This window comes from Acipenser ruthenus, chromosome 9, assembly GCF_902713425.1.
Source record: "Acipenser ruthenus chromosome 9, fAciRut3.2 maternal haplotype, whole genome shotgun sequence".
NCBI lineage: Eukaryota > Metazoa > Chordata > Actinopteri > Acipenseriformes > Acipenseridae > Acipenser > Acipenser ruthenus.
Window position 1 is genome coordinate 37,282,157 of NC_081197.1, and position 13,161 is coordinate 37,295,317.

A 13,161-nucleotide genomic window follows, 5' to 3' on the forward strand; every position below is an offset into this window, starting at 1 on the left:
GGTATCAAGGGCTGTCCTAAATTGACACTGTCTGTAAGACTGCATTCTTTGACCTAGGTCTTAGCTATCCCTAAACAAATTACCTTTCCTTGAAAAGGTAAATGTCACTGTTTGTTAACCCTTTAACTGCAGCTAACAGTATACAGTGCAACCCGCTGTGTCACTATAGTATAGTACATACCTGTGCAAGGCATGCAGCTAGATTTACCTGGCTTTTTTAAAGAAAGACTTTGTACATTTTTCCTTTCTATGTAAATTGGATAGGAATTTATAATCCTAAATATACAGAATTTTCACACTTGGACATATACTTTTTTTGTTCAAGAAATGCTTGATTGTATACAAACAAATGTGACAGTTCCAATGATTTTTTTTTTTAAAATAGTTTATTATACAACAGGAATAATCACAATAAAAAAGTGAATGCATCTTTATACCATCACTTTCTTAAATTAATTCTAATTCTAATTCTATAACTTTCTTAAATTTAATTCTAATTAACCCGATTGCCTTGGCCACTTTCACATGCACTTTTTATTAGTGAGGCAAGTGGTTCACCCAACATTTTATTGTGATAGTTATAGACCATTAACAAGGAGAAGAATATCAGACTGATAAACATGTATGAAAAAAGTCTACAAGAAATATTTACAACCGGTAAGGACACTTTGTTCTTGAATTACTTTTGAGCAAATAAATATATACCAGATACGTATTTATAAATATCTTCCATTAAATAAGTCATTACATTTAAATAATACAAGTGAAGAAAATATATCAATATCATACATTTTAAAATAACAGATTTACACCCTGGCATATTCAGTGTAATTGTTTAGCTGGAAGTTTCCACCACCAGAGTCAATAGAGCCCACCAAGCCACAGCAGAGACTTAGATAGATTCAGCTGTGCTCTCTGACAGAGCAAGAGTAATTTGAAAAAAGCTCACCTGACAGAGTTTAAGAGAGGTAGTATTGGTATTATACAGGTTAGCTTGAACCACCATTACAGAAACATATTTATGTAGAAGCTACAAGGAAGCTTATGACCTGGAGAGTATGGTACTTGCCTTTAAAATATATATATATATATATATATATATATATATATATATATATATATATATATATATATATATATATATATATATATATATATATGTGTGTGTGTGTGTGTGTGTGTACACATATTACACACACACACAGTATACAGCCTAATTCAAATATAAATATTTTATATACATCTTTATACTTAACCCATTAGTGCCCAAACTTGATGTATAAACAGTAACATTTAATAGTTTCACTTATTGTAAAATAACACAACAAGTAAACACTGATCACTCTATAGCGCACTCTTATTAATCTTGCATTGTAATACTGTAGATAAATAATAAATGATACAGAATAATAATAAATAATAATAATAATAATAATAATAATAATAATAATAATAATAATAATTATTATTATTATTATTATTATTATTATAATAACAATAATACTCTTTTCTATGGGCATGCCTGTTTATCACGGACAATAAGTTATGATAGCTTATTTCAACAACAAGACTGTTATCCAGGGCGACTTACATTTGTTATAAAATATTGCAATACAAAGTATCAAACTAAACATGTTAGAGACTCATCACAATCCAGGATCTCACCATTGGAGACTTGTTTTCTTTACTGGCATGTAATACTTGACATTCTTCCAAAATGTAGAATCAGAATGATTAGATTTGGAACCATTCCATTTCATTGCTGGTAAAATCTTTAGTGCCTTCTTGAGTATGTGAGGGAGGGTATCCATTTCGGGCAATGGCCTGAACTTGATCAGAATTAGTTTAAATTGATTGTCGACCAACAGTTGATTGATTCCTGTCTGCAGTTCAAAAATGCAAGGGCTGCTTATGTATCTTGGGCTGAGGACATAAATCACTCTTCTGCTTCTTTTGATAGATGCAACAATGTCTTCTGTGTAAGCTGAAAGGTTAAACAAAATAATTAGAACTAAAATTTTAAAATAATGGTTGAAAATTCATATGAATTCCAACAGAGTTTCATAGAATTGCATATGAACAACCTTTTCTTTTGTAGTCCTGAAGATCATTTTTAAAAGAAATGGCCACCAAGTCATAATTAATTCAAGTAGAACACCACATGAGTACCAGCTAAACCATTGGTATGTTTATAATGACAGTACTTTCTGGGGAAATACAAACCTTTTGTATTCAAACCCTGGCAAATAAAAACGTCAGGTTAGAGACCACTAGGCCATCTATGTTATATAATATTTGTGTTGCAACCAAATATGCCAATACATACAAATATCCACAATTGGGAGTAGAATATTTATTTAACATACTCCTACATAAAATCTCTCTCTCTTGTTCTGTAACATTAACAGTTTGTTGTTTTCTTTCTTTTGTCACAGGTACATTCTTAGTGAATTAGACCCAATGTTTGCTATTGCTAACTTCAAAAACGACTGTATGCTATCACTAAGAGACATTCATACTGCATATTCTTCTGTGGGAATGTTTGCACATCTGTGAAATTTTGAAATACATTCTCACCTCCTCCTGGTAGCACATCCCTTTCAAGGAAGCATAACTTGTATCTGCACTGCTGTTCCAAGAACTCTGGGAGGAGCTTCAACACAAACATCTCTTCTGTAACACCACCTCCCTCTTCAGACTCCAAAATGTCTTCAGAAGAGGAGTGGTTAGCATGTGATATAAAGGCATCCTATTCCTTCCCATCTGAAATGTAATAATAATTATACAGAATTAATAAGTAGAAGAAAAATCAGGCTCAGAGTCAAGCAGTCAGTATCAGGTGGAATGCACTTTAAAAGGAAACATTTCAGATAACCTAAGTGATCCTTTCCAAAATATTTAAAAAATACACATTTTAAAAATGTCTTTATACAAAAAACCCATTTGTTTGGTTTATAATAGCATTAATATCCCCTGCAGCGGTCATTATCCATTATTAGAAAATTCAGCTCTAGCGGGCTTCTACCAGAAAATAGATGTCTGATGGAACATCACAGCATCAACTGTGAATCAAAAAAACTTGAAATCAACGCGCAAGTCATAGCTTTTTTATGTTGACTTGCCGTAATGAAAGCTCGGTTAACATCTATTGGTCAAAATCAATTATATTAGCCACCAAAACCAGCCAATCAATACTTTGCACCGAGGAAAACAACAAGTCCTGTACCCCCAACTGCAGATCAGCCAATCACAGCCTCTCAGCTTGACTGGAGCTCAGCATCTTTCAAAAACAACAAATTGAGACACTGACAATTCAGTAATATTGCTCCAATCAGAAATCTGGCACTCTCCACATAAACTACAAGCAGCTCTGACATGCTTAATAAAAAGTTGTTTGTTTTCTTCTCCAAATATGTAAGTGACACTTCATGAACATTTTCAGGACTATTTTCCAAAACATTTCTCAGTGGAAAAATACCTGCTGAATCATTAGTTCAAGGTAAACCCTTAAATCTTACAGGAGAGGTCAAAAAGATCCACAGCAAACAGATTTAGAACATATTAACAAACACAAATAGAATAACACTATGCTTAGCTAAAATCTATACAAGCTACCTTAAATGTATTTTTTTTTTATTATTTACCTGATGAGTTATTTAAAAATACTGTGTTTTGATGGGTTAAAGGTGTGGTAACTGTTTTTAAATAAGGCACACTTTCTATTCTGCTTATTTGAATGTTAGTTTAAAAACAACTGGGGGCAGCAAAGTAACCTTTTGAGACAACCTTTTGACAGCAAAGGAAATTGGGTTATTAAGATTTTTCACTTGTAGTCATTTCATGTACACCACTACCTTGGATCAATGTAAAGAAATCCCCAAGTTTAAATGTTTTTCCATAAGTAATGACGCATGCAACCAAAAAAAAAAAAAAACAGTTCATTGTGGCTATTAATGGCCACGAAGAAACCACTTTTTTCAAATTATATCAAAAACCACCTTAGAGGTAAAGTTGAAAGGAGTAAACACCTAATATCCTACAGTAGTAGAACCACTCTTTCTTGTACTTTTTTTTTTTTTAAACCACACCTGGTTAGTACTGTTATAAATCAATGTTATCCCCTATTTCAATGTCTCGTCACTGTTACAACCCGCTTAACGGTCAAGAGGACTGAAGCTCAATGAACGACCTGTTCTAGCTGTCGAGCCAGTTGCTTTACCTGCCAAACCCAATTGACATATCTTGCAAGCAAGGCCTCAGCCTGGGCCTTCTGCATCTGGACAACTAATTAATACTGCGTTAGGGAAATAAACTGTAGCTTTTCTTTTATTTGGTCCTTTTTTTCTTTTGCAAAGGTAAATGCTGGAGGGTGACTTTTATCAAAGCCAGTATTAAAATTACATTGTATTAAACACAGGGGCCAGTTTTGAAACAATACAAATTCAAGAGTTCAATATGCTGTTAACCAGTGTTGGTGTGATAAAGCACATGTAGCATGAATACAGCCCATGACAGTAAGTGGCACATTATTTTATTAAAGCAATTTAACTGGCTAAATAGTTTTACATACTTTTTAAATACTGTCATAACCACAAATCTTTATTTGGGATGAACATATGATTGAACAGAAAACAGATGAATCTGCACTTACCTCTTATGGTTTCATCGTATGGAAAATAATTCCTGTACAACAAAACTATTTCAATCCAGTGAATATATATGTAGGCACTTCCACCAAATATGAAAATGACTGTCGAAATAATTCCACACAATACGTGTGTTAGAAAGGGTCCATTCACTATAAAAGAGAAATATCATACAATAAGTACGTTTTATAAGATATTTATTGCAATGACAAAGCTTAAATGTTTTATTGCAATGGTTTGATTTTAAACGTTAAGACATACATACTGTGTAATAGTCTTTAATAGTCTTAATAGTCTTAGGATATAAACATGTGTTGTTGTTTGAAACATACTTTAAACTCTTACCTGGACTCTTCTTTTTAAGGCTCAATATACCAGTTGTGTTCCCTTGAAAGTTCTGTGCAAAGCAGGTAAATGTGGCAATAAAGTGTCTTTCAGTCACTTTACTGAAGTAAGCTGTGTGGATAATAGTTTTTCCATTTCCATCGTCCTCAACAATTCTGTTTGAAAAAAAAAATCCAATAATGTAAAATAAAATGATAAACTTGACTAAATAAATACCCACACAGATAAACACACCCTACTTACCGGCTTTCTTCCATTTCCAGGCTGATGTCAGTTGAGTTGTCATTGCTATTGACTAACCATTTAATTGTAGGTGTAGAGTTTCTTTCAAAACCAAAATTAACTCTGCACTCCAGTGTTAAAGGTTTCCCTGTAAAGAAACATACATTTAATTCACATATAAGGATCTTTTTTTTTTACATATTGCAAACCAGTCTCACTATTCCAATTAAGATTTATTAAAAACTACGTTTACAAAAACACTGCTCAACATAGACCAGAGAATAGTTTTTCTTTGGAAGATTTTTCTTTGGGAGTTTTTTTCTTTGAAAAGTGTTAACACTTTAATTCTGTTCAAGTCTTTAATTAGCTTGTATTTATTTAAAAAAGACAGACAACAGTTATAAAATCGACAAACAAGAGTGAGTGAGAAACCTTATACTTCATATAATTTATAAGAAGTAGGTAGGAGTAAGTCTGGTAAATAACAAAAAACAGCAATACAGAATTATACCAAAGACACACTATTAGAGTATTAACAAGTAAGAAGTTAAAATATTACTTACATGCAGATTGCATACAATAGTGTAGCTCTTGAATAAGAAAACTGGAATAAACAACTGGAAGATATGCCTTTATACCACACTACATTGGTCTTTTTATTTTTTTTTAAATGGTGCTTTGTTGAGACAGACAAAGTAACATACAAATGCAATGTATTATCTATATAATCCTGTGAATAACAACTCAAATCTTACCAAGTTCTGCTTTAATAGTCTCCACACCATTGAGGTTGAGAATAGATGGTGGTATCTTGGTTTCTTTTCCTGTGAAGCACAGAAAATATAAGAAACAAAAAAGATCTTAAAAGGTGTGCAACACATATTCTTAACCCATCTTACCCATATATGCTTAAGCATTCCAATCTACAGTAAAAAGAAAATGACCTGAACTTCTTAACTCTGGTCTTAATGCAAATACAGGGAGCATGTGTGCAAGCTTGCCAACATGGTTAATATAAATGAGACTGTCAGTAATTCATTAGGTAAAGCTGACTTTAATTTTGATACGCTAAAACACTGAAGACATTGAAAAAGTCTTCTAGTCAAAATCTTGCTGAACACCACCTTAAAACCACTGAATATACCATTTGTTAGTAAAAACAACCTAAAAGCACTTACCAAAAACTCTAACTGTTAACATTCTTCTCACAATCCACAGAGTATTGTTTTCACTGTAGTTTAAATCACATGTGTAATTGGCAGCGTCTCTTTTATAGACCGTCTTTAGTACAAGTTTTTCATTTTCAAGTTCCAAAGTTGGTCTGTTTTTGTTCAATTTCACAAGTTCCCCATTCTGAATAATGAGAATACTAAAACTGTTATACAACTACTATGTATATTACTTACATTCATTGATAATGTCAAATGTTTGGGATAATTTGTGTCCACAAAGCAAATTGAACTTGAATCTTAGAAAGGTACCAATACCAAGCAATAACATGCCATTACCGTACCTTGTACCACCTCACTGGCAAATGTCCTGGAGCACTGTAACAAGTCATAGCAGGACAGGTTATTGAATCACCACTACCAGACAGTAGGTCTACTGTGCTGTGTGCATAATCCTGGCAGTGCGTCTTGTCTTTCTGGATAACAGCTAATGTGAGGTATATCTTCTCATCCCTGTAATTCATTCAAGAAAAATGTGCGGAGGACATGAGTGTTAATACAAAATTGTAAAGAAAGGTTTTGATCATACTCAGTCTTTCTTTTGTCACAGCTGACTGAGCTTTTTGCACAAATAAAACAAAATCTGTTGGAACTCTTCTTAACAAATCATTTTTTCACCAACCCCTTCATATTGACCCAACAATGCTAGAATGTAATCAGAACTTAAGTTAAAAAATTGAATTCAAATCAGTCTTAACAGAGGGAGTTAAAACTGAGCAGCATTTTTGATAGCTAACACTATTTCAGTGTAAGAATGTTAAAAATAAATAATTCCCAGAAATGTAACCCTACCTTATTTGACAGGAATATACACCTGAGTGAACAGTTTCCAGTTTTTGAAACCATAAGAAATTTCCTTTCAGGATAATGTTCCCCATGTCCATTGCCAACCTGCTGTGCCTGGTCCCCATTCTGATAATGTCGAAACCATGTAATCTTGTTTCGATAGCTCTCGGAATCATTATAGATAACTGATTGATTTAGTGAAGCACATTGCATTATGAATTGATCTCCAGCTAAAGCTATATATCCACTTGGCTGCATTCCAGTCAAGAAACCTGTTGATGACATTCATGAAAGCAAATCTAAATATTGCATTCACTTCTACACATCTAATGTAGATGTTATATCGTAGAGGGGAAAGAAACTTAAAATAAATTCAGTGATGTTACAAAAATAGATTGAACATGTTATGTGTTTTACGTGATACAACAGTTTTCACAAGATAGGAGGTGCCCGATAAATACATTTTCATCAATACCTATACTTGTCGGTAGCATGAGGTTCACCCTATTACATGTTACTTTTTTTGTACTGCATACAGATCCCGTATTCAGTAAATAATAATTTTTAAAAAAATGGGAATAACTAAAGCCATATTTCCATTTGCACCATGATACCAGTGTGTAAAACTCAATCCCCTCTCGAATCCAATATCAAACTGAGACTGCAGCTATTTATAAATGTATTTATAAACATTTCCCTTATAAACATTTCAGTATAACATATTGACAATATATATATATATATATATATATATATATATATATATATATATATATATATATACACACACACACACACACACACATACAGCAGGTAGTGGACAAAAAAATGGAAACACCAATGTAAAGTCACTTAATAGGGCATTGGGCCACTATGGTATCCCGCTCTGTGGAGTTCTCGGCAGACCATTTTTGATGAAACTGGCTATTCGCGCCCCAGTTTGAAATTTGCAGTCAATTGATCAGCAGTTGCTCGCCTGTTTTGTCTTGCACATCGAATTAATGCACAGATATCACGATTCTGGAATATGCGCTTCCACCTACTGTTGCCCTTTGCTGATGATGTCTTTCCCTCAGAGTTCCATGCCAACATCACCTTAGACACCGTTGCTCATGAAACATCAGCAAGTTGAGCTGTCTTGGTCACTGAAGCTCCTGCCAAACGTACCCCAACAATCACCCCTCTTTCAAAGTCACTGAGGTCTCCTCTTGCAGCCATGCTAGTCATAATTATAGGCAACCAGGCCTGTCCAGCATTTTTATACATGACCCTAAGCATGCTGGGATGTTATTTGCTTAATTAACGCATGAGCCACACCTGTGTGGAAGCCCTTGCTTTCAATATACTTGGTGTCCCTCATTTACCCAGGTGTTTCCATTATTTTTTTTGTCCACTACCTGTATATATATATACTGCAGTCTAAAATTTTAAACCCACTTCTTGTGTCCATCCCATTGGATGCTCATTAGATAACGTCCACCATCAGCGTGACTTTGAGGGATTGCGTTCTGAAAGCCCACAAGCATAATTGGGGCTGACAGAGTCCTACTTGAAATCGATTTCACCTTGATCTGCTGCTGACAGAAATGAGCTTATTTCAAAATATGTGAAATTGTGGTGGCAGATGGAAACGTTGCATTATTTGTCAGCAGAGTATTTGTGTTGGCTACATATTGACACACATGTTTAACAAGACCAGACAAACACTTTTTTTACATGTTAGTTTGATATTACTAATGATATTACCTTCAGTTTCCTGAAATGTATAAAAAGTCACTTGGACACCAGGCAACAACAGCAAAATGACTGGCAAGGCCCAGTACACTCCAATCCACATGTTCGCTTTGTGAAAGGCATTAATGGCATCTGTCCAATCTTTGCTGCCTCTCCAAGGGTCGGGCACTGTCCACGTCTTGCAATGCAGGTACCCAAATGTTTTCCTGTTTTCAGCTTACAAAGAGACACATGAAAGAATAATTTGGTAATTAACGCAAAACAAAAGCAAACCGTCATACTGCAGTGTTACTTAGAAGTAAGGATTTCCTTTCTCTTCTTCAGTACTAGAGCTTATCAGGCAATTCTGACAAAGACAGCAGCACAGCTTTTTTATTTCCACTTGCAAAACACGAGGAAGGAATTTAGGACATAGTGTCCAGTTTGTAACCGAAAACTGCAATGTCCTCATGTTATTGTACAATTAAGCAGTGTTGTTGCACTAAATGTACAGCAGGATATGATGCAAAAGTAATAAGGAACAGCCTTTCCTAGTGAGATATCTATGGCAACGGGTTCCTGATGTGTCACAGCCACATTATTTATATTCCCGAAAGACAAAAGGCAGCTTACAGATAGGGTGACCAGATGTCCTGGTTTCCCATCAATCATCTGACATTTCTCAAAATCTTAAAAATGTCCTGTTTTTCATGCAACCACTACCTTTTGTCAAAAAAATTGCTTCCCGCATAACAGGAAATGACTTGGAACAAGAACAAGCGTCTCTCGGTTTTCTGCCTCTTGCGCGAAACGCCACATTGGTGTCAGAAGCAAGAGCTGATAGGAGAGGGAGAGATGGGTGACGCACCCCGGATCTGGTGGGATGGCGGATGGGAGGACCGGGGTTGGTGCTTGTCTGCAGGGAATTTGGGCACAGGGTGGAGTGCTGCCCCTTCAAAGAGGGAGAACAGCTGCCTTCCCGAAAGCGAAAGAGGAGGAGAGGCAGAGTTCCCAGAGGTAAGCAAGGGTGCTGGCGCCGTCTCCAGCGTCGGAGAGGGAAGTGCTGCCTGCCGAAGTGACTGAGAGGGAGGTGCCATCACCAGAGTGCCCTACACTACTGCCAGTGTTGTCATTGCTGCAGTGCCCCACACCGCTGCCAGTGGCCAGAGCTGGTGAGGCCTGCACCGCTGTCAGCATTTCCGCTGCCAGCCTTGCCACCAAGTAATTCCCCCGCACCGCTGCTAGCGTTGCCACTGATAGCGTTGCCACTGCAGGCTTTGCCACTGCCAGCGTTGCCCCTGAAGGAGTGCCCCGCACTGCTGCCAGCATTGCCACTGCCAGCGCTGCCCCTGCTGGAGTGTCCTGTGCCACTGTTGCCGTTGCCACTGAGGGAGTGCCCCGCATCACTGCTAGGAGAAGCGGAGACCACATCCATCACAACACTGCCTACCAACCCACCCAAAAGAATCCGGAAGGAGAAAACCGCACAAGAGGGGAGGGGGTTGGTGTTTTAGGGGGGAGGTGGCTGATTGCAGCCATGTGTTGCATTGCCCTCTGCTGACTTTTTGGGGACAAAAACAGACTAAGGTGGGGGCAATGTAACAATCTGTGCATTAGTCTGTGTATAAATCTGTGCATAAGACGGTTCAGTGCTGTCTCTAAACCACCTCGCTAGGTGGTTCAGAGCTGGCATATAATTCCACAGGGTGGAGGGAGGGATCTATTAAAAAATGTTATCCCTTGAACCAAATTTCAATATTATCCAATTGCAGAACTTAGGAAAAATATATCACATCTAGTTTTTTAAACTCGTCTCTCAATGGCCCTCATAAGGGAAGATATACAGTAGTATGACTAAAAGTAAAGTATATGACAAGGTTTACAGCTTGCAGCAAACCATCCAGGCACTGTAAATTGCAGCTGTGTTGTTTAATATAATATAAACACCTAACCTGTATTACAGCATAAGAAAAGTATGACATACAATCATTTCATTTTATGATTAAATGTGTGTGGTAATGCCATTAAAGGTTTGACATTTCACACAAAAAATAATCAAAAATCAAAAACTAAAATATATCATTACATTAGAAAAACATGCATTGTTGGTAAGTCTATTAAGTTGTGCATTTTGTATTTGTAGTAGTATTATTATGCGTACTCTTTACATAGGTTGTGACTGATTACTATTGGTGTATTAATGTCTAATACAAAAAAAAAAAACATAAAATGTACAATGTATATCCAGTCATTTATAATGAGTTCAGTCGCTAGCTACTTACAGTTATGTCGGTATTTAATTCGCAGGAACTTCGCCTTCCTGTCGCGGTTGGTTTTTATCAAGAAACCCTATTAACACTGCTGCCTGCTAACTTTCTATGGATTTCCTGTGCAAAGCTGACCTTGATAGATTTTTGCATGCATGGATGTGAAGTCCTATGACACGTCACACAGGTTGTTTCAAAATGGAGTACTTTTTACCAGAAGGTGGACGCCTACAGTACGAGTTTGCGAAAAAAAACAACAAAAAAACTATATTGTGCTGTAGTCATGTATATATATGTGTGTGTGTGTGTGTGTGTGTGTGTGTGTGTGTGTGTGTGTGTGTTTCATTATTTGTATTTCATACATTTGGAACAGATTACTATTAAATCAAACAAACTCCCAGGATAAAATTTGAACAAAACAATATAATTCAGTATTTCTTAAACATCGTTCAGTTGTTAGTTTCTCCTTTTGTAATAATAATATGGATTTTTCCACTTCACAAAAAATAGAAATTCATTAGAGTGGAGTAACAGTTTGAAAACATGTCCCAGTTTTCCAGTTTATCTTTAAATTATTAAACAAATTAAAAGAAGGATGGCAGTTGGCACCTGTTTAAAATACACACGACTTTGTATTCAATTTTGCAGTCTAATTACAGGTTTCTGTTTCTAATCTTTTTTTCCCCAAATTAATTTTCTTTCATCCTCTTTCGCTTTAGTTTTGAGGCACTCATAATTCATAGACTGGATTATATATTATTTAACTAAGGCGTTTTACCTTTATAATTCCTGCGCTAGGATTTGCATTCCACACCACGTTTTGCTCACATCTAAACCACATTCCCAATTGTGATTTAATTTGCCAAAGACCTTTTTTCTCTCTTTTTTTTTTTTTTTTTTTTTTTTTTTTTTTTTTTTAAAGCACATATTATTAAGTGAATCCTAACTAATCTGGGAATTAAGGAGGCTAACTGTCTGTCGCACTGACCTTCTGTCTGTACAGTATATCACATAGTGCTGTATGTCGGAAAATTAGCATTTTAAATAAAAACTGGTAATCAGAATGTCGGGGACAGTACAGTCTTTTTCCTGCACATACAGTGGATGTACGGTACTGTAAGCCATGGTGATCTGCTCTTTTCATTTTACTGATAGCTCTAATTATGAATTTACAGCCATGGTTATTTTTCATTAACCTCTTTCTTACAGCAATCCCTAAGTCTATGAGATCACATTTCAGCTCACATTATGTGATCCAATTCCTAAAAATCATATATAAAAATATGAGTATAGACAGTATTTAACAAATGTTATTCCACTAGAAGGCAGCATCAAGCTTTCCCAGTTTCTGACCCTCATTATCTTTTAAACAGACAAGAACCAGATACTGTGTTCAAATAAGCAATTTTTTTAATGATATTTCAAAGATACAAACATAGATTTTATAATTCATTTCAAGTAGAATAAAAGGTTCAACCATTTAAAGATCTACAACATAGTCCAAGACAATCCCCATATGCCAATATATTACATATTGAGCATCATGGATGTTAATGCGATAGAAGCAAATGTAGAAAAAAAGAGCAATGATGACAATAAAAACCCTTTGTTGTACTTGCTTGATCTTCAGGACCACTATAATTATTGCCTTCTCTGTAGTTTCTCCAGGTTCTCTAGCAACAACAACACTATATGTGCAATTTCAGTTTCACAAGTGGTTACTGAGGTTTACATGCATCTAGACAGCAGATAATTTATGAAACAGAAAATTGTGTTTCTATGTAAATTACTATTAGCTAAACTATTTGCAGTATTTGCAGTATTAAATACAGTTTGGCAAAATGTTATTTCTATCCATCTTTAGGAAACTGGTCCATATAGCAAATACAAAGCAGAGAAGGTGATAAATACAGTGGTTCAGGAGTTCACAAATACAAGAAAGCATTATTACTG

The 13,161-nt window shown here is 35.5% G+C and overlaps 1 protein-coding gene across 1 annotated transcript; it reads right to left on the bottom strand.

Annotated features, from left to right (window-relative positions):
• Positions 1–376: 376 nt before the first annotated feature.
• Positions 377–11,766, bottom strand: LOC117405352 (interleukin-18 receptor accessory protein-like). Its single transcript, XM_034923400.2, is given in 11 exon segments — positions 377–1,984; positions 2,578–2,763; positions 4,652–4,798; positions 4,992–5,146; positions 5,235–5,361; positions 5,969–6,037; positions 6,392–6,566; positions 6,727–6,895; positions 7,235–7,500; positions 8,975–9,178; positions 11,224–11,766. Coding segments are annotated over 9 exon segments (1,521 nt in total). The 5' UTR covers positions 7,405–7,500; positions 8,975–9,178; positions 11,224–11,766; the 3' UTR covers positions 377–1,661.
• Between the last annotated feature and the right edge of the window lie 1,395 nt (positions 11,767–13,161).